This window comes from Dreissena polymorpha, chromosome 1 (assembly GCF_020536995.1).
Source record: "Dreissena polymorpha isolate Duluth1 chromosome 1, UMN_Dpol_1.0, whole genome shotgun sequence".
In the NCBI taxonomy this organism is placed as follows: domain Eukaryota; kingdom Metazoa; phylum Mollusca; class Bivalvia; order Myida; family Dreissenidae; genus Dreissena; species Dreissena polymorpha.
Genome location: NC_068355.1, coordinates 47,742,413 through 47,766,340, shown reverse-complemented (window position 1 = coordinate 47,766,340; position 23,928 = coordinate 47,742,413). Strand labels below are relative to the sequence as shown.

Sequence of the window (23,928 nt, the reverse complement as noted above, 5' to 3'; positions counted from 1 at the left end):
AAAGAGGTTCAATGTGTAATGTATTTCTCATTTATTAGCATGAAAGCTTTGCTGTGTTTAACAATTTCCCGTCCGTTTATTGTGGTGAAATTGACAAAACATTGGCATATTGATAAAATTTAAAATATGAAGATATTCCGTTACATAGCTTTTTCTTTCACGATAAGACACTAGTAATATAAAAAAGGTAGGTTATGTTTAAAATGCTTGTTATATTAAAATCTTTATGCATTTAATGAAATAAACGTGTCATAATAGCACAGTTTGTTATGGCAATATAGGTTTTTTCAAGTATTTGAAGTTCTCTTTAAAAATAGCAGTAGTGCAAAACATGTATTGATGAGCATTTGAAGTGCACGTTTTTTTCACATATAAATTGCTTAAGCAGAGCAAATACAGAAAACATATTTACTTTTTTTCATTTCATCAACGCTTTCTGTATTACTGACTGAGTTCAATGCTATATTAGCTTGGGCATTATTTTTTGTAAGTTCATTTTGAGGAAATATTAAGGAAATGTGTAATCAAATGAATTTATTGTATGCATTCATAAGCGTGTTTTGATACTCATGTAGTTTGTTAACTACATTTCACAAAAAGCAATGCAAAAAATGATACATCTGAAACAGGTTTGTTTTGCATATATTAACCTTTTTATACGCACACATTACAGGACATGCACAGAATACAAAAACATTCATCGAAATTGTAAGTCATATAGAAATCCAACGAAATTGAGATATGGTTAAAATCGTTGCAACTCAAAGGTTCGAATTATAATTTTAGTTACAATCACAATGTCATTTTTTATGATTTCAGAAGTAAATGCTTTAGTGCTCGATTTTTCTTTATACGATTCGCATATATGTATGTACTTTATATTGACCAAAGAACCTGCATGACAATGTTCATGTCAATGGTCGATTGGGAAAGTTCTTCTCAAAATATTATTACAATGTTTTAAATGAACAACATGGTTCAATATATAACGTTTAATAACAAAGTAGTTTAACACTTTATTCACCATAATGCAATAATTACACGCATGCGGCTTTGGTTGCCAAATATAATTACTTGGATATTTATTATGTCAAAATGAATATGGTATGTCTTATCGATATTGGAAGAAAATCAGTCATGAATTGAAATTCATACAGACATTTGATCTCCAAGGCATATTATACCAACAGGAATTATAATAGAACAACCGAAAAGTCAGTTTTAGAAAATATTTCACAACACAAACCTGTAAAGCTGTTTTTTAAATAAGAAAAAGCTTTTCGCTTAGAATGGTTCCATCTATGAACCTTCATTGAAAACTTTATTAACTTTAATTTCTTAACTCAGTAAAGTGTTATTAATTGTTTCTTAAGGCGATATCTAGAATAACTCATACTGTTTTATTTCTTACATAAGAGAGATGAGTGTGAGATAACGACGTAGTTTTTATTGGATATTCAATATTTAATATTTGATGATTTTATACCTCGTAAAAGAGTATTAAAAATCATATCAGTGTTTCATAATAAAATCATAAATAACGTGTTTGTGAAAATTAAATAATAACATTACAACCAACGTGCGTACATAAATTAATAATTTATAACTCTATTACGTATTTTTATTACTAGCATTCAATCTCGCAATATTGATAAAATATATGTATGAAATTTCCGGTTTTACTGAGATTATGCGTAAGCTGTTCGAGAAAGGTCAAAATATTCAAAGACGCAACCAACAGATCAAGTACATAATATTGTAGCGACTCTTCGTGACATTCTCTGTTTGAAAGACTCATTCATGATTGCTACATTCATTGACTTTGCAAACTTTAAATGATAGTAGCCGAAAAGTTAAAGTCTTGCTGGTATTCAATTTATTGCTCTACTATTGCTTAAAAGCCATGTTTCGTAACATGCTGTCGTTTGTATTCAACCATCCGGTGAGTCATTCGAATTCAAACACATTTCGCCCTTTGGCTTTCGACCTTAGCTGATTGTATAGATCTGTAAGCTATCATTTTTACATGTGCCTTCTGTCGATTGAAATGGCAATAAATTATGAATTATAAATGGCACGTGACCAAGAGCCCAGTCACAAGCACAAACACATAAATCAAACATATGACACGAATGAACAAAACATAGCTCATCTTATTGGTATCATGTGATTGCAACTTTGTTATTAACTAACACCAATAGAAGAAAATGAATCACGAAGGTTTTTAGTACAAGGAAAATAGTACCAGGTCAACCGCACATTCTGTTCTTGGTTCTATTCTGTATTTGCAATTGTTAAAATAGTTGGTGAATACAGATCATGTTCAGAGCAATCACACTTTGATTATAACTAAAGGGATGACTTGAATCATATATCTGAATGGATATCTAGTCGGTTTGCTTGTTTTGGAAAATTGGAAAAAAATCTATGTCAGTTAAGTAAATATGTAGTTAAAGTCGCACTTTTCCGTTCGTGCTCTATGAAAATCGAGAGACGAATGTTTTCAATAAATTTACCTCATATAATCCAGGATGATATCAAGGAATAAACATTATCAGATGATCAGATGAAGAATATGTCAACTAGATGTGTTATCGCAATAAAATCTTAACACAGACAAATCTATATACATTCTTATGAAATATTTTATATTAACTCACACAGTTCAACATTAGAATATTTATTGACGATTTACTACCAAGCAACTCTTTATTAGAGCATTTTATGCAGCACAACACCGACAGTATAGTGCCAGATGACATTCATAAACAACTATTTTATAAAAGCTTTTTGTTTAAAAGTTGCGTCCAACATTTGAAACATGCGTAACTGGAGTGGATGCGGATGCAGAGGTGTCTTGAGGCTTCACTTGCACGATCTTCTTCACAATGACGATAGCAACAATCAGAGCCACAACCGCCAAGGCACACAGCACGGCTATTATTCCCCAGAAAAGCGGAGTATGCTTGAACAATAATGATGCAAATATAAAAATACAGAAGAAATACAGAAAAATCATATCTTAAAGTGGAATTTTCAAATGCGCTTTTTATTAGGCAGGAGGTAGAAGAAAACGTAGCACATATATCTAGGCACATACTATTATATATTGAGTAGCTCTATAATTATGACGGTCAAATTTATCGACTTCTACAAACATGAATAAACCGACATACGAGCGCTTTAAAATAACCTTATTAAAACATGGGTTAATATGCCCAACATTGAGTCCTTTTTAGAAGTATGCTAAACTCAAACTTGGAAAATTGGTCATACCTGATCAAAAGAATCCTCAGGTAAGACGGTTGATGATGAAACATTTGTTGAAGACACTATTGTAGACTTTGTCGTTGTCGTAACTGGTTTTTGGGTAAAAATAGTGTTTGTTTTATTTGCTCTTCAACATAGAAACACGTACATATGAATATAAGCTAAACATATATCCAGTTAAATGATTATAATATAATTATAATAAAGTTTTTTGCGTATGCGCCGATGAGTTACCCGTATGATATGAAGTGTTATTGTAATATTCGACTGTGCTTTATGCGTTATGTTTTTATGTAAACTCATGTTTTAACGTGAAAGTAAATGACAGGTTTATTAAAACGAAGTATGAAAATAAATTCAGAATGTCTGTTATAGAAAATATCAACACTTCTGATCCGTAACGAATTTTAGTACATATGTACAGGCACATTTCTACTTACAGCTTATTTCACAAAGATGACCGGTAAAATTTACTGGACAGATACAGTGAAATGAGCCTGGTTGATCCAGGCACGTGCCCCCATTCTGGCACGGTGCGGAGGTGCAGGCAGTGATACGATTCTCACAGTGAACGCCTGTGTACTCTAGGATAAGAAAAAAAGCAAATACTTATACTTCAGATATACTGGAGAATACCATTCATGTGTATCTTCTAATCATTACTATTTTGTAACCGAAGATACACTGTGTTTGGTATGGTAAAATGCATAATTAAATATCATTATGTTATGCTTAGTAGTGATTTATTATTGACGGATATCCTTATATCGATAATTGTGTTGGTTTACAAAATGCGCAGCGCTATTAAACATATGTATTTTCTCGATTGACATCGATTGCAAAACACCATATCACACCGACAGAAAAGAAATATACTTATTTATCATACCACCGCATTGATATCTGCCTGATATAACATTGCCTGATATATTTGTTTATATCATGGTCAACAGGAAGTTCTTATATCAGTCATGTGTGAAGGATGGGAATATTACCCTGAATCAACTATAAAAGTAATCATTTTTAGTTAAATAACAGCAGATTCAACACAAAAAAACAACAACAATTTGATACCAAAATGTAATATATTTTAAACACAAAATACAATACAAACAGAAAAACACACCATATTTTCCAAATATTAAGCGCGCGTGCTCATGACGTCATTATTAACACGTCAAATGACAAAAGTCATATTCTTTCCCGCTAAAACTGCAGTTTTTAGTGATTTTTTTCATTATTTCTTTGAAATTTGGGGCGTAGAGGTATGATTAAGAGAAAAAACAGGTCACTGCCTGATCTTTTTGTAATGTATCAGGCTCGGCACGAAAAAAATAACGGCTCGGCAAGCAACGCCGTTATATTATTCTAAGCCTTGCTTGATATATTACAAAAAGATCAGACACTAATTAACCTGTTATTCTCTATATATAGGTTGGAAAAATACAAGTGGCAAAGCATTCTAACGTTGTTATTACACAAAAGTTTAAAAAAAAAGCGCTCTTATGTCATCAAGATGTATTTACCTCTGTCACATGCGCAAATGAAGGATCCATTCGAAGGAAAGCAAGTTCCATTGTTCAAACACGGAGCATCTTGGCACTGTATTGCTGAAATTATTTGGTTCAAAATTTATTATTAAGATAATTTGAAAGAACCCAGATTGGAACAATGATATCGATATGAAGACAGTTTGTGCGCATTTGCTCATTTTTTGGCAATACGACATTTTATAATATGTTCAATTATCACAATACAAAATAATGATTGGCGTGATTTCTCGTTATCACTGTTTACGATTTAAGTTAAAATACCTACAATAAAACATTTTATTTGTTTCGGATATGCACATATGTTTGACAATAACGTGTCTGTATAAAGGAAACAATGTCAAAGTTAACATATTCTTTAACATGATCTATCATAAAAAAAACACCATGCCCCTACCTTGAGTGCAGTTTTTGCCTACATATCCAGTGTCACACACACAACTTTCTAGTGGATTGTCGAATATATTCCGACAGGTTCCATTATTTTCACATTTCACTTGACTACAATTATCGTTATCTAAAATAGAACAGCTATAATATAGATTAATATACACGGGTCATGATGAACAAGCTGAGTATTGTGTGTTTTTGATTTTATAGCTGATGTTATCCAGATTGTCTTAATTGCTAATGCAACGAAAAGTGGTATTGTCTTTGTACTTACCAAAAACTATGTCTAGAACACACTTTGGTTTTGACGTTAGTCTGAAGGAAATCAAGTAGGCAATACACTTATTTAAATAACATGTAATTGTAATGTAACAGAATATTCATAAAACTGCTATAAAGGATACAAATATGAAACAACATTTTAATGAATAAACTGATAGCATAAGCAATTACCCAATAGAATCAACGCCCCACACACAAAACTGAAAGTCTGCTTTCTGGTCAGGAGGTTTTGGTGTCCAGACTACACTTAACCTCATTACATCTGTTCTATTCAAGTCGTCGCTTTCATAGACATATTTCATTAAACTCGGACCACTGATCATAAAATCCAAGCTTCTGAAAGCAATGTTAATAAATACTGATTATTGATATTATCTTAATTATAATGTGCTTACAATATAAGAAGCAAACATGTAAGCATCTTTGCTTACAACATATGCTTGCATAGATTTTTTATTGCATAAGTTTACATGTATATATTACAAAACTGCATGGTTGTTATCAGTAGTGTATCAATTTAAATATATCAAGTTAAACAATGTTGTATTTCGAAAGCTACGTAAATAATTGTCACTCACCCATTGATCTTTAGTTTTGTCAGATAGTACGGAATATGCACAGGTATTCTGTCGTTATACATGTCTTTTGTATAGACGACTCGAACATTATCTTTCACCGTTGGGGATACAAACTCTGGCCTTAGTGTATTGTCACAGGCAACTCGTATTATTCGTAGGGTCATCTTGCAAAATTTTCAAATAAAATGCTTTCAGTCATAATGAATCAATATTATTCACGAGAGCACAATTCATCGTTACATAATTGATCGCAAAGATTAGTATAATATGGAAATCAAAATAAATTTATGCAAATATATTTCTGTAAAAAAATATCTCTTCTTTTGGGACAGACAAATGCATTCTTCATCTGCACATTTGGATAATACATGTACTGTTGTGTCCAAAGTGTTTTCGTCGATCGCTTCAACACCATAAATATGACATAAATATAACAACTCGGAGGCTCTACCTGCCAAGGCGTTTTGCTAAACGCAGTTCCCGCGCTATGCTGTTTAGACCCGACGTTCACCTTGTATGGTACGTAATCCTCAAGCATTACTGCGAGTCGGTAGGTGCCATTAACATCATATCGTTCTGTATTAACGGTCACTTTGCATGTGCCCTGTTAATGCATTTTAAATTTTCATTCGCGTTAATTCGCTATGGGGAATATACGGTACAATCAGTATAGGTATCGCGTTCGTAAGACAATATATTGATCAAAATACACCCTTATGATTAAACAAATGGTAAATATAAATTTCAGAGATATAAAATTGCATATTCACCTAAAGAAAAACATTCTGTTTGATCAGGCTGATAAAGTCATTGAAAGATTTCAATAGAAACCAAATGGATCAACCCTAATATATTACCACATTTAAAGCGAGATTATACGATTTTTATTTGGGTCAAATTGTACAATATTGATAAAAATATGTTACAATAACACAAAATAGGCAAGAAAAAATATTCATTGAAGACGAATTTCATAAAATGCAGCAAAGACAAATTAGCGCCCAGAGTCGATTGCGACGAAGATATTTCGTACATATTTTCCTACAATAACCGAAGCATTCGTCTTTTTATTAGGATCGGAGTTAGTGTACGTGTGTCTTATGAAGAGATATCGTTGCAGAAAATTAAAATGATCCGGAAAACAAAATTGTGTCTTTGTGTCGTATGAACGAATCTGCACTTAAACAAAATTTAGATTCACATCGTACATGTATGATATACATGATGGCGAATTCGACTTTACAGACATTTTTGATTTCAGAATTAAATATCTGGCTTATTTCGCATCTTCCTTCGCCACATGTTCTTTTTAACTTTATTTTAATTTATATTAAAATATATGTATAATAAGGTTTTTATACATTTTACATAAATTCATAAATATTTGACAAAATCGTATAATCTTGCTTGAAACAATTGACATAATTAAGGTTCCAATTTCATGAACTGACGTTCTTCTTGTAAGCGGTCTGATCGCATACATCTGTAAGTGTGTTTATACCAGGGCATGTGTTCAAACATTCGTAATGAACCTAAACCGACCAAATAATCTGACGACGTCGGACGTGTGTGAGTGTGTATTTGTTATGTTAAGACCAGACATCACTACTCATGGAAATGAACAATACAATATTTTATGGACACAATTTGTAAACCAATGTTTTATTTGTGGGAGTAAAAAACACTTGATTATTAATTAGGAACTATGCATTGTTGCCTCTATGTATTTCTTGTAACGTTTTGTTCTATACATTATTTTGATGTCACCTCGACAAAAGAACTAAAATTGCACGATGTCCCTATAACGGCCACGAACCGGATCAAGCCAGACGGAGTTGATTGGCAGGTTTGTGCATCCTCCCCCGCACTCGCTTGGCTCCGCCCACCGACACCTCACCTTGTCTCCATCCGGGTCCTCGGCAGGGATTTCGATCACGCTCGTGCAGTTGTGCGCGATTCTAGGATGATGCAATCCATTAAAAAAGTTTATGATTGAGCGTAATAACTAGTGTAGTCAGGAGCAACAACAATGGCAGTAAGGCATTCATGAATGTACACACGAAGTTAATTGGTTAATTGTACAATATTCTTTGATAAATGTTGTTCTTCTATATTTATTTGCATTTATCACTGAGTAACAACACATTTTCGTGTAGAATTGAATTAAGCTTTATGATTTGCCAATAGAAAAATGAAACTCTTTTATAAATGATGACATGCTTGAATTTTTCTTTGTTACTCGGCTTTGTTCGGGCACGTTTACCGGTAATTGGCATTCTGTTCTCATATTATCATAGAAGTTAAGTTAGTGTGCTATTGTGTATCAATTTTTCTCGGTACAATAGTGGAAACTGAAATATTAAACGGCAGTTAAATATGTTCTTGCATAAATGTATGTGCATGTCATGTAAATGTATGTGAGAAAAATATTCATTTAGATAATATCTCTTAATCAGTTAAACAATACATAATTGAAGTAAAAAATATAGGATTATAATTCATAATAATAACCTCTTCTCCAATAAATATAAAATGATTTGTTAGCAAATAGTTTATACCCAAGAAAGGACGGCAGAGAAGAATACGGACCCTGGTTACTTGTGCCCTTGTCACTTCTTAAGTCAGTTATTATAACCGTCTCCAGCATACCATTGTCATTGGCTAATGTGCTTGACGACATAATCCATGGAATGTGTTTCAACCTAGAATAAAACCATAGGAAATCGTTAAGGTAAAAAGCATAAAAATATCTGCATAAGACACATACAAAATATTACGTCAATAAAGGCAAACTTCCTGGTAATATAATAAATATTTAACTCTGCGTGCTCGCAAAGTATATTTGTTTTAGATTGTTCGTTTATTTCCTTGCCAAATGCGTTGTGTTTTTGTTCTCTACAATTATCTCCGTTAATATAATCAAATCTTAAAACAACGTCTTGCAATTGTGGAATGTCATGCAATGATCTAAAGCGTGCACTCGTGTTGTTCTTTTGCCTTGTAAGGTAATGATATCATCATTTTGCTCTGTATATGTTTTACACTATAATATGTTGCTTCAAATAGCACACAAATGTAGATTATTATTTTGAAACATATATAGTGATTCTTTGTGCCGGAGATGCGTAAACAGATTATTGTTTAATGACATAAAATAATATCCCACATTTAACACGCGGATGTGGTTCATAAAGTCAGTGAAGAATTGTAAAGCCAAGTAATTTCACGACTTCAAATCCTCCACTATTATGAGTAACAGAGGTTCTTGATATTTACATTGCGCTTAATAACAAATGAGGTGATCATCTTATGGTTTAAGACACATCTTGACATCCCTATTACATATTCATTTATTTGCATTTGTACGAACTTTGATAACCTTTTGTTAATTTATCTACAAGTGACATCTCCAATGTATTCAATTTTGCGGTTATAATGTCTGCACTGACGTGTGAAAATAGGTATATTTGTTTTGTTTTATATGTGTGTCATGAATATTTTGTTGACATAAATTTAGACGCATAGATCACTTAATTTATCACATTTATTCAAATGCCAGTGTGTCTTTATTTGTATGAAAATATTAAGTGCAATTACAAACTAAAAATAGTGTGTAAAGGTAAACCTTCGGTTAAGGGAATGATATCCATGTGTTGCACTTTGTTCCACATCGTGTATTATGGATTTTTGGTAATTGTACTTATTATGTTCAGTGTTACATTAAATTAACTTCGGGCACATCTTACCTTACAAACAGAGGAGTGGATGGAAGTCCATGCTTTAAAAAGTGCCTCCCCTTGTTCCCAACCATTTATATCTGATCGACTGACTGACGTCAAAACGTAGCTTACGTCATGTAGAATGGCTCCATTTCCGTCCACCCACTTTAGTGACGCAATCTCCGTACTGAAGTTTGATACTTCATTTCCTACGCCAGAGATGTTACATCCGGGGCCACAAGGTCCTGTCCCTTTTTCCCATGCCAGGCGGTATGTCAGACGAAGCTTAATATGATTGATCAATGCATACACAATTCAATAATAAAAATTGCGTCATCCTGAAATCCTGCATGTTACAAGGCCTTAGAAAAAAGATAATATAGTACCTCTTTGCAATACTTTTAAATCAAGCGCTTGAAAAATAAAAGAAACAAGAGACATGTGTTTTATTCAAAATGTACTTTCAAACGTCAAAAATGTTAATGTGTCCATATATTTTAGTTTGAAATGTGTATGCGAAAATATAGAATGGTAGTAGCATTATTTAAAGATAATAAGGTACGCATATATAAACGATTACCATTTCATGCATTACAATACAATACCACTATAGACATTATATTTGTATTGACTCATACTTCAAAGTGTCAGAAAAATCGTAAAGAATGTGCCATGCATGTTGACAAAGCATTTAGAGCGAGATTATACGACTTTTATATGTGTTGAATTGTACTATATTGATACAAATATGTTATAATAACACACAATATGCACGAAAAATGATACATTTAAGACGAATTTCATAAAATGCAGCAAATACAAATTAGCGCCCCGAGCCGATTGTGACGAAGATAATTCGTACATATGTTCTTACAATAACCGATGCATTCGTCTTTTTAGTAAGTGTTCGTGTGTCGTATGAATTGATATCGCTGCAGGAATTTCAAATGAACCGTTAAACTAAATTTAGATTCACATCGTACATGCATGATATACATGCTTGCGAATTCGGCTGTACAGCCTTTTTCGATTTCAGAATTAAATATCTGGCTTATTTAGCATTTTTCGACACATGTCCTTCTTAACTTTTATTTTAGTTTTTATTAAAATATATGTATAATAATTTTTCACACATTTTATATAAATTAACAAATATTTATCAAGATCGTATATAACACTTTAAGCTCCATCAAATAAACAGGTTCTCAAACAACAGCTTACATGGCCAGACAGATAAGTTTCCTTATTATAGATACCCGTTCGTCAATGTAACCTCATCAATTACGAACATAAGCGTCTCTCGAGTGTATTAAGTGACATGCTAAGTACATTTTATATAAGAATACATATAATTCATAAAAAGGATTAATTATGCTATTTGAAAACATGGAAACGGTGTTTGATAGTGACAGTATTTGATTGCATTGAGGTGGTCCTACATATGCTTATAACACAGAGTATTTTTTTATATAACACATGTAATGATTATCTTTCCATCTTAACGGTGAATTAAGAAAACTGCTGAACGTTTGTATATTTATACATACCAAACGGAAAGTCAATAGTTTTTTTTTCAAAGTGGAAAATTTGTTTACAAATGCAACCCTTATAACTTATAAAATAATACACCAATAAAGTTCAGGAACTTTGTTAGTAAGCGAGCCTTTGGCGAGCTTATTAACGAATTTCGTGGACGAGTTTAATAAAATATGGTATGAAATGACAACAAGTGTCAGATCTTTGTTATCACATGCTTTTAGATGAGTAAATTAACATAATATTTACGCAAACATAATGATAAATCCCAAATGTTGTTTACATTTCGTGACGTCATTGACGTTGAAACGTCATTTCAGCAAAATAACAAAATGCGATTGGTCAATCGAACGAAAACTAAGCCAATGAAAACGCTTAAAAAGTATATTACACATGTTTAAGATAAAAATATTCGTAATGGTTATATTACATGGGAAACAGAGTATGGCATGTGATAAAAAGCAATCTTCTTAATTGAAAACCGGCCCATATTAAACATTAAAAACATTGAGCCGTGCATACAAGTATATGCTAGCAAACATGGATGTAGCACGTTTAACTGGATAACAGATATTTGAACCTTCCGTTCTGTTATGTTATGCACACACAAATTTTCTCTGTCGATCCAGATATTAACTTATCATCCACTATATTATGAAGCCCGTAAATCAAACAAGCTAAGTGCACAAAGGGTTCGATTAACCAGATTTGCATTTGGATCCTTATTGTTGTTTACATTTTTTTAAATTAAAAACACATTTCAGTCTGAGGATACATTAAGTATATTCCGATAACTGGATGTCGATGTTATAGATATCACTTGCATATGTGAATATTTAAAATATTTACATGAACAAAATTCAGTAATTCTCTAAAATCAAAAGTATTGATTTTAAAATGCATGTACATTCGTTATTTGCAATTTAATATAAGGGTATAACCACCGAGAAAAATAAAAAAAATATGCGTTGTCGGTTATATTATGTATAACTTTATAAATGCGTGAATTCAATTTTCAGTAGGTTTATTTTATCGCCATAGTGGACCAGTGCTTTAAGCAAAAAAGTGCATCATTATAACATAATGTAACAAGCATTATGCTGCCGAGGAAACACAGAGCCTTTGAACATGTTGGTTTTTCCACAATAACATGCATTGAAGCAATCAACGGATTCAAAAGGTTAAACGATAATTTCTTACCGCTCTGATGTTGACTTTGATTTATTCATTAACTATGAATGACAACATCAACCAAAATAAATTGAATACAATGAAATATATGCCTGCTTAATGGTTTGTCTATGGAAAAGAGAGAAATATGTTTTATTGTGAAGTCGTCTTGTCGTTGAAAATCTTGTTTGAAATCTTTAAAAATATGTTAAAATGTGCCAAAACACTTATAACAGAAATTCAGTTGCTATGCAAAAAAACTGTTAGTATAGCACACTGTTTCTAAGCATTCATTTAGCAAATGTACTATTTAGCTTGATTCGAAAATAAAAATTAAGAGATTACATCTAATGGAGTAATACTTAAACGATTTCCCAAATCAATATTTTGAACTTTGTGAAGGCTCCTTAAAAATAGATTTATCTGTATAAAGATTCTTTTTCCAGAACTTACATTTTACTATAAATACCCGGCTAAAATTTGATGTAGTCCCTACACCAATTTTGAAATAAATAAATAAATTAATAAAAGGGAGTGCGCTGTTGTCGAGATCTGCAGTTTGCCTATCGTTTTGATTAATCTTAAAACAAAGTTTACCTTCATACGTGAACCTAATATAATATGCTGAAAAAACACAAACCGAATGTAAATTATTCTCAAAAGGAAATAGACAATGGGTAAACAAAAATATTGGATTCAAATGTTCATTGTCCGGGAATGTTGATCCACATGTCACTCGGCAAAAAGAACACCTGTAATAACCGTTTGGAAGGAATGGTCATGCTTCTGTAAAAAAGTAACACTACGTTGGAACTTACCTTGAACAGCTCGCTCATTTAAACCACAACAATATATAAGAATAGGAAAATAAAAAAGTCATTTTGACGTTAACTCTACATAAGAAATATTAAGGAACAATTCATTAATATAAAACACGATACCAAACATTAAAAAGTGTATAGCTGGGGTCGACATCAAGCAAAGAAAATGTATAAGCCGCTGGCCAGATATATATATATATATATATATATTTTGTTCAAATAATGTGCTTACTGTATAAAACATTATGATTAAAAATGAGCTTATAGGGATCAAAACACACACAAACGCATCGGTGTATTTAAAACGTGTGTTGCTTGGTTACCATGTTTACAATATGTACACTGACTGTATCTAATAACAGCTGATGCTTTAGGAGTGATGTACTGTAGCATTCGTTAGAACGAAATATAAAAAACTTAGTCAAGAGATATGATTTTGAAACGGCCGGATTTTAAGACAACAAGTATCACTTAAGACCACACGAACTACTGTTAACAAATATTTGTTTTATAAGTTTCTCCAGACTAAGCCTCTAGAATTGTATGAATGCTATAGGGAATAATGCCGAATATATTATTGTTATATTATTATTAGTATTAGTTTATTATCATTAGTTATATTATTATCATCACGTGAACATACACTATACATAACTTTTGATTGAGCATATATAATTATAGTAGTACAAAAATGTGATATACCTCAGCGCATATCAAATCGTATAGAGAAATCAAGATAATTGTACAAACAACTGAAAGTTAAATAATAATAATAAGTTACATATTCAACATTTCTTAATAGTTGTGGATACATATTAAAAAGTTTCTGTTACGATATAATACAAAATAACGAGATTATTCAATATTATCATTTGAACTTAAATAATATAAATTGATCAGTACCTTGTTCTGAAGTACCATCCAAGAGATCGTACCACCGAGAAATTTTCCATGAATGGCTTTCAATTCCAAAAATAAATTAAAAATAAAAAATCCAAAAAGTACATTAATCATTAGCCCATACTTCATTCTTGACCAGTCGTGATTTATTTGCAAGTGAAGAACTCTTCCGGTTTGATCGGTTTTTCAAAGTCCGATTGTCTGTTTCATCACGTTTGAATTATCAACATAATTTTAACGTCCCTGTGAATTTTCAATCAAATGTATTTGATTACTTCATTATTTATACGTACATAAAACGTGTGCAGCCCACCATTGAAAGTTTATTATTAAATAATTTAGTTTACAAAATCCGTACAATTCTTATCAGACCAGTTAAAGTAGCTAAATGGCGTTTATGCGTTAACCGGTCATTATATATATTAGCACGCATGCGTTGATTACATTAACTGAGAATGGCTAGAGATAACCCAAATTATGAAGCTAATGTGATATAAGCACAACTCAACTGCCACCTACTCACTAAGGGAGTAGTCTAATATACAAGGACTATGGAGTGTTTTGTTTTGGTACTTTGGTGTGTTATCTTTCTTGAAGTACCTTTAAGTATACCATTTATTTGTTTCTTTGCACAGCGATAGCCACTGCCGAGGGTCGTAAGTGCGAACTAGTGTCTCCTTGATCAAAATTTTAAAGACCTTTAAGGAATATAAAGTGTTTATCAGTTAGTCAAATGACGTGTATGATTTGTTTTTACGTAAGCCTTAACCACTTTCCTAGATCTACATAGATAAATTATCGATAAAGAGTGTGTATGAATGCTACTTAGTTCCAGGATATGATCTTTATTACAGTATTTATGAACGCCACAGCTGTCTTATTTTCAACGCTGGTATGCTGTTTGCTTCATTCTTGTGTTGTTGGGTGTAGTGATTATTATGTTTAGTTCGTAATACATCATGTTTAGTTGATTAAAAATGTTGCTGAATCAAACTACATCATGTTTAGTTGATCAAAAATGTTGTTGGGTCAAACAATTATATTGTCCAGTTAAACATTATTTTGGTCGGTTATAAGCACATGGTGTTGGGTTAAACCAATATGTTGCTCAGTTAGTACGTTGACTTGTTATGTTTACTTTGACATTACGTAAGGTTAACACTGTGCAGTTATTGGGTCACAGAAGCAATGTATTCGCTCGAAAGTTATGTTGTTAAGTTACCTTAAACATCGTGTTTAGTTAGTATTACATTATGTTAAGGAGGTACACTCACTTGCTATGTCAAAATATAAACATGTCTTGTTTAAAAATGTGTTTATCAGTTATGGTAAAATGATGTTAAGTAAAGAGAATATATTGTTCAGTTGAAAACTATATTATTTCGTCATAAACTCATTCTGTTATGTTAATGTTGGCCTTACGTTCGGTAATCAAATACTGTTATTGAGTTGGAGCAGCAAATTCGCTTCAAACCTGTGTTGTTGGGCTACTCTAATATTATGTATATTTAAAATACATGTTTAGTATTTTACACTGCTATTAAACCATAATGTTGTGGGGTTGCCGTGACAAGTTGTTATTTTCATTCGGAATAAATCGGACTACTTTTTAACGTGTGTGCATTTTTAAACTATGGAAAGCATCTTAAATAAACTTGGCTTGCAAAAATACGTGAACATATTTAGCGAGGAAAAGATTTCCCCAGACATTATTTGTGACATGTCACTGTATGATATGGCTTGTTTGGGATTAAATAACAGAGCTGAGATCATGAATATAAGGACAGCTTGTATTCACTTCGGGAATAGCCAGGTTCGTCGTGATATTGGATCAAATGGAGGACCATCGAGATCTACATTTCAGATTTCGAAACAGACATTAGAAGGTCTAATAGAATCTGATTTCGAGGTGAAAGAAATAGCGGAACTGCTGTCAGTTTCCGAGAGCACTGTATACAGAAGAATGAGGATGTATGAATTGAAAAAACTAAAGTTTACAGAAATTAGTGATGAAAGGCTCCTAATATTGTGAATGAAGTCTCAAAAGAATTTCCCAGATGCGGCGAAAAGATGGTTAAAGAAATACTTCGACAAAAACATGTACATGTATGTATCATTTATCACGACTCCGTTTTCAGAACTTTTTCTTAAATATATAAATATCAAAATGACAATACATTAAAATAAATAATAATCCATGTGTCTCAAACTTGTATTCGACTATGGGTATATGTCACATATAGATCATTCATGACCTATGTTCGATGATTACATTATTTGTTTGTTTGTTTACATCTGTCGACTGTATTTAATTTATTTTGCGATGCTCCGCTCAGTAGAAATGGAGGGAGAACCCAACTACTTGTATTGACTCCATAAGGGCTCGGTCAAGCATCTGGACAAGTCGGGATTCTATCTCAAAGCGAAGAGGGGTCTAGTTATTTCAATAATTACCACCACCGGGAATTGAACCCGATATCCGGAAAAATACCAAACAAACAGGACAGCCGTTCTACACATTTGATCAAAATACCCAAACTTGTCGTTTTGTGAGGTCAGGATCTTCGCTGATTGAATAAGTCTACCGTAAGCTAGTGTCAAAGGCCACTCGATTTCGAATTAAATTTATAATATGCTTCTGCTCGTAAAAGGAGCTTAACTCTTTCTCTCAAACGACGCAACGCTATATCATGATCACAAACACAGCAAATGTTATAAATGCGGAATGTGCCGTCACGGATTCGCTTGTGGAATGGCGTCCTAAATAAGTTTGTGCGGACTGTACAAGCCGAACCGTTACACTATACAAATTTTCTAATTGGGTGATTAAGTTACAACCTTTGTGTTTACAAGCGTTTAGTCAACCAAGTACGTATAATTGAATTACTCCGGGTTCAGTTACCGCGTATATACCATACCTTTCCATCCATCATAGACTGATAAACAATTAAAACACCGATAATAAGTATATGTCTATATTATTCTTCATTTCTCTATTCAATTGGTTCATTAAAGATTGAGAAAACTATTTGTCGTGTCTGGAGTGGTAAGTAAGAGGTCTAAGCTATCAAAGCCCAACCCGATTTCCACTAAGTCAGGCTTCTGAAATTGTCTGACATTTTACTGCTTACCATTTCAGATACCAAAATATCGTCTTCGAGATATTTTACATACACATGATGAAGCTGGGATAAAGAATAGAACACTGCGGCGTCTTCACAGACGTGTATATCACGTACAAGGGCCAAATCATATTTGACATGTGGACACTAACCACAAACTAATACGTTGGTATTTTATAATCTCCGCGGGAGTTGATGGTTTCAGTAGAATGATTATGTTTATCCGTGCATTAGACAATAATAGAGCAGATACATTACTTCAAGTATTCACACAAGGTGTCGCCGAGTCTGGAATACCACTGCGAGTGAGAACTGATACAGGAATGGAAAACGTTAAAATAGCAGACTTCATGCTCGAAAATAGGGGCAATGGTAGTATGATAACAGGAAAAAGTGTTCACAATCAGCGTGTAGAGCGCACGTGGAGGGATGTATACGAAGGCTCATTAGGATTTTATTCGGAACTGTTTTCATTTCTTGAAGATGAAGGTAAACTAAACATAATGAACCCATTACACATATATGCCCATCATTATGTGTACATGCAGAAATCAATGAGAAACTTAAAATATGGAAAGATGCATGGAACACTCATAGACTGCGAACAGTTGGAGCATCACCACTGAAACTCTGGACTTCTGGTATGATCAATAGTCCAGTTCCTTCACAAGATACCGTTTCTGCAGATAACGACGATATGGGTATTGTATCAGATATCAGTCGGCCTATATTTGGTAGGACTGAAGTACAAATAAGTGATACTTGTAGTAGTGCACTTGCACGTGAATGCCCTAAAGACTGGTCAAGTTCCAACTACGGAATAGAATTATTTGAAAAAGCTATCTCCATTCTTGAAGTCAATCAAATTTAACCAAAGTTCGATATCATTTAGACTATGTTTGAACTGATTGTAAAATCGGAACAGGTATCCTTTTCCGAAAAGAGTTCAATAACCCATTGAAATACAGGAGTCTGTATGTCTATTGGTTAAAAAGTGTTACTATAAAACGCACGACGGAAAACTAGCTATTTATAGAAACACATTTTAACCCTTAGACATTCAAAAGTCGTTTGGTTGAGCTAGATAGTTGCAAGGGAATAAGTAATTTCTTTAATTTTCCCTACAATATTTCTTATACTAAAATCACGTATTTGTAGTAAGATATTTCATTAGTTATGTTTAAGTATTAATTGTTAAAAAGCCTCATGTAATGGGTATATAACTGCTTTCAGTTTATACGAGTACAGGCTAGTTATGCAACAACAAAAGTGTCCATATTGGAGTATGACATATCTTGATGAAAGAAGAAACTAAATGTGTTAATGTGTCTTACATAATCAATACAAAATGACAATCATATATCTTGTTTCTTGGTAATTCACTCTTTCAAATATAACAGGGCAAATGCAAACCTATGAATACACGAGAGGCTCTTCCATTCCATAGACGTATCATAATTGAAGGTTGGTTTTATATAAAACAAATAAACGCCATAAGAATTAACAGATTTGAATGATTTATTTCTGCTTCAGTTATTGATTTCAAACATTTACATTTTAACTCATTTACACTTAAAGAAAACAAGAGGGTCATGATGGCCCTGGATCGCTCACCTGACTTGGAAAATTCTGATTGGACAACTAGAACACACACAAGGTTTTTCTAAGATTTAACCAAGTGACTTACTTTTTGACCTGAGGTCGTCCGAGATTTCTTCAAAGCTAACAATCAGACCATGTTTCAGCAAAGATTGGGTGAAAAATGTGACCTCTAGAGTGGTCAAAAGATTTTCCTATTATTTGCCCTAATGACCTAGTTTTTGACCCCATGTGACCCACTTTCAAACTCATCCTAGATTTTGTCAAGACAATCATTCGGACCAAGTTTTATGAAGATTGTATGAAAATTGTGACTTCTAGAGTGATCATAAGGTTTCCCTATTAATTGACCTAGTTTATGACCACTAGTGATCTTCTTTCAAACTCGGCCAAGATTTTATCAAGACAATCATTCTGACCAAGTTTTATGAAGATTGAACCAAAATTGTGACCTCTAGTGTGGTCAAAAGTTAATTGTTGATGACGGGCATTCAAGTATCCCAAAAGCTCACCCTGAGCTATGCTCGGGTGAACCTACAAAAAGGTGTTTTCCAGCAGACCACAAAAGAAGAAATTGCTCATGATGGTCAATTTCTCATTTTGTCAAAATGTTTCCATATACAATTTATATATCAAACAGAACTACAAGTTTGTTTACATTGTTCTACAAAGTTTTTCAAAAGCTGTCTGCAAAATACATTTGAACAAGAGGCCTCTGTTTTCAGGGTGATTACTATTCCTTAGAACGTAATAGTTAAACCCTTTCCTCCTTTTCCATATACAAGAATACTGCTGCAGGATATCTTTATGAGAATAAAATAGCAACCATCTCTAATAATATAATTGATGAAATAGAGAGTCTTACAACATTGTGACAAAAGAAGAAATTTCTCATTTGGTCATAATGTTTTCAAACGAAGTTCATGTTGAATTTATGAGGTGAAGATCTATCCTCTAAATTAGTAACATCAAACTAAATGGTCAATTTCGTTTCACAAATATATCATAGTTATAAATTTGTCATGAATTAAGTCATTTATAGTACCATGTGAAAAACATTGAATAACAGATTTCCATTAGCTGCAGATTTAAAAGAAAATAGGAATGATGCGTTAACTTAACCCTTTCCATAATACAAATACCTTCTGACACATGTGTAGCAGACAACATTGGAAAAATATTGTTACAAAATGATATTTTGCTCCAGATAAGCAAATTCCCCTTTTGTCTTAATGTTTTACACATGAATTATTCAACAAAAGTTGTTTTTCATAGAGATTACAACAATTTTGCTTCTTGAATTTCAAGTTGCCTGCTGCAGATTTTGTAAAACATGGGAAGGGTTAAACTTTAAGATCAGCTCAAGCCCCCAAACGATCAATATTTTAGTCGTCACAAGTCTCATGACGAAAGAAAAGCCATATACAAGTATCTGTAATTATTTGGCTAAAAAAGGTTATTACAATAGAGTAACCTACATTCATCTACAAATTCTCCCTACAAAGAATGAAAAATAATAATGAGAGATGCATCGGCCTAGGCAAGGGAAGTTAACTGACATTGTATCCATAAATTGGTAAGCTGTATATACTGTATTCAACAGATTTTATCTTGATTAAACTCATGGGAAAGAACTAATTGAAATTTAACCCTTTCCCTATTTTACAAAATATACAGCAGACAACATGAATTTCAAAGATACAAAAAGCTAGAATCTTTATGAAAAACTGTATTTTAAAATGATTCAAGAAAACATTCAGACAAGAGAAGATTTTTCTCATCATGAAAAATAAACGTGGAGTTGCGCTCAGAAGAAATTGGTCTCACCCATCCATCTCAAACATTCAAAAATCTAATAACCAGATTTTTCCTTAGGAAAACCTGGTTAAAAATTAACCTGCTCATAACACATGCTATCTGTGGTAATGGCAAAAAGTTAGTTTTCCCTGAAAGTATTTCAGTGATCAATTGCATTTGTTAAAACTAAATGCAATAACTTTTGTTCATATGACTGCTAAGAACTAATTAAAACCACGTCTTTCTGTGAAAGTTTTATGACTGCAATTATTTAACAGTGAAGACTCAAGTCTACTTATACAGTTGTTAAAACAAATCTCAGTTTGTACAAAAATGTGTACATGCTTTTCTGGAAATATCATCAACAGTGTCTCATGCAGCAATATTCAATAATCATGTGGAGTCATTGTCTGTATGGGAGACAATTGAACATATAAACTAGAACTATCACTATAGGTGTCTCATATAATTGAAAGTCAATTGTTGTCAAAGTGAGACTAGACTATTTGATTCACAATTGATCTAGTCAGACCCAGAGGGAATAAGTGTTTCACTCAAAATCCATGAACTAACTGAATAAATAGAACCAAGCACATTAGATTATTTCTTTATTTCTAATTGTTTGCCAATAGCTCACCAGAGCAATTGAGTGAGCACTTTGTTCTCCTATTCCTGGATATAACAGAGACTTCAGTATGCTAATTAAATGTTGTTGTGCCAACTCCACTTTGTCAATAATTTGTTTTTTATTAGATAAGACCATACAATGAATTCATAAATGCATAATCATACAATGAAAACAGTTCTGTATCAGCAGGTAGCTTAACTTCCAAAGATGGTCTTGGTAACTTCATACAATTTATGCAGGTGTTGGCTGTTGGAATGTAGAAGGAATTTGCTTGGACTTCTACAAATTCTATAGACGGATGAATAGGAAAAGCCAAGCATAGGTTCTTCATCAGTCCCTGTGGCAAACTGTAGGATATGTCCTAGAGATACAGAGCCTCTCCTACCACCATAAACAAATAAACAATTTAAAATATATTGTAACTATGCATGTGATACTATGTTGGATACATAAAGCTTGTCTGGACTGATGCTTTACCACAGCTAGATGACATTTGTTTATTATTTTTTCTGTCTTATTTACTTGAAATGGCTCTGTAAGTTGGCTGTCAATACATCAAGGGTGTGTTGGTTTTTAGATCAAATCACTATTTAATAAGTAGGGAACCAGTATTTGGTTGATGTACACTTCCATTGATCCTGTTCTAGTAAGCAGGTGTGACTAAGGAGTCGGTCCCTGTGTTTACATTGGTTATACAATGGACAAAATTGTCACAAAACCTGGTTTTCCTTTTCATTTCTCTCTGCAAAGCTTTAGTCAAATACTTCTTTATGCAGCATTAAGCATTTTGATGAAAGCATGCATTTCAGTGAGGAATTTGTACCATAGCTATATTTATATACTGGACAATTATACATGCATTCTAATAATGATTTCTTCTTCTCTATTATCTACTTCATGGCATTACAGTTCTTTATCACTAGTTAACTGTATTTGTTTTGATGTATTTAAAGATGTGATAATTAAAAGAACATATTAATAGTAATAAAGGGAGGTAATAGCAAGTGTAAAACCAAAAGTAATAAATACAAGTATGATGCTAGTTTCCTTCCCTTTGCTAAGGACACATTAAAAGATCATCAACAGTGACCTTGAACAATGTGATCTTTGACTCAAATCAAAGTGTAGAGGTTAATAAAGGGTATATACATTCTAAATATTAAAGACAATGGTCCGAATATAACAGCTCTATAAGAAAAGTATGAAAATGTATTTAGCCATGGTGACCTTGACAGAATCACAAAATCCCGACAATATGTGCCAGGGCACATGGTGACAATAAGTTGAGTGAAAGATCACTAAAATTCGTTAAGAAATGGTGGAGCAGTTGTGCTTAGAAGAAAATACTCAATTTCAATCTATTTTTAGCTGTGGTGACCTTGGTTAAATAATATAAAAATATAAAAAATACACGCTAGGGCACATGATGACAATCATTTTCTGAAAGTCTCATTAAAATCCGTTGAGAAATGAAGGAGAAGTTGCGCACGGAAGAAAATGTTCAAATTCAATCTATTTTTAGCAGTGGTGACCTTGACCGAATCATAGAACCCCATATATGCATGATTGGCACATGGTGACAATCATATTGTGAAATTTTCATCAAAATCCGTAGAGAAATGAAGGAGGAGTTGCGTCCTGTTTAAAAAAAAAATCAAGCCCCCTGCCGACATTCACCAATCAAATAACCAAAATTTTCCTTCGGAAAACCTGGTCAAAAAATCTGGTAAGAAATTCTCTTTCAGAACATTAAATCGTGACTACTTCAATAAAGTAACATTGAAACAATTGGAGAAACTGCAAAATGTTTTCAAAAGTTGCTTACTGAAAGCCATCAATGTCGACTTTAGAAATTATGCTTGTCTTTGTGTGTGTGTGTGTTTGTGTGTGCAAATTGTACAGTTAGGCCTGAATTGCTGTACTGTTTTTATTTCATCCTTTTGCAATAGATGATTTTATTTTGAAAACTTCTACTACACATAGTAGACAGAGCAATAGCAACAGACAGAATAATTCAACTTAAAGTGAAAGAATCACTACAAAAACCCAGGGCATTTATAATTCACAGTGTCAATTATCCATACGACAAAGTTTGTGATGTTAAATTACTTCAATTTTAAACATAAGGTACAATTTATACAGCAATTCAGATTTTCAAACAGCTGTAAGTATTGCACTTCTAAACGGACTTCTATGGGATATGGCTAATAAAGATCTAATTAAGAGCAATAACTCCCAATTTTTTCAAATTGGTGTTATGGTTCTTGTACACTGCACTTCTCCTTATTGAGATCTATCTACCTATGAAGTTTGGTGTTGATACCTCTTATTGATTTTGAGTTAAGCTCTGGACAAAGTTTTGGGATGGAAGGACAGACAAACGGATGGACGGAGACTATAAGTATATCCCTTTCAGAAATTTCTATCCGGCGGGTATAATTAGCACATGAAAGCCATGTACTCAATTGCAAGTACTTACGTAATCAATAGCTCCTAATTACTAAACCAATTTGTGAAAGTCATCATGTTTATCATTTGTGTGAGGTTCAGATAAAATTCATTGAAA

General features: G+C 32.8%; 2 protein-coding genes across 6 annotated transcripts in view; one reads left to right on the top strand and one right to left on the bottom strand.

Moving 5' to 3' along the window:
• The window catches only part of LOC127879074 (uncharacterized), a 192,044-nt gene that overhangs the window by 82,880 nt on the left and 85,236 nt on the right, over positions 1 to 23,928 (bottom strand). The window contains exons 4-11 of one of the 2 annotated variants that reach the window (XM_052425674.1): positions 7,887 to 8,028; positions 6,522 to 6,674; positions 6,071 to 6,234; positions 5,664 to 5,828; positions 5,485 to 5,525; positions 5,218 to 5,337; positions 4,797 to 4,880; positions 3,711 to 3,854 (exon numbers count right to left, since the gene is read on the bottom strand). In XM_052425674.1, the coding sequence (XP_052281634.1) occupies positions 3,711 to 3,854; positions 4,797 to 4,880; positions 5,218 to 5,337; positions 5,485 to 5,525; positions 5,664 to 5,828; positions 6,071 to 6,234; positions 6,522 to 6,674; positions 7,887 to 8,028 (1,013 nt within the window). The remainder of the gene's footprint in view (positions 1 to 3,710; positions 3,855 to 4,796; positions 4,881 to 5,217; positions 5,338 to 5,484; positions 5,526 to 5,663; positions 5,829 to 6,070; positions 6,235 to 6,521; positions 6,675 to 7,886; positions 8,029 to 23,928) is intronic. The other variant, XM_052425684.1, reaches the window with a different exon arrangement.
• Positions 1 to 23,928, top strand: part of LOC127879193 (uncharacterized) — a 341,912-nt gene that overhangs the window by 294,887 nt on the left and 23,097 nt on the right. The gene's annotated exons all lie outside the window — the stretch shown is intronic.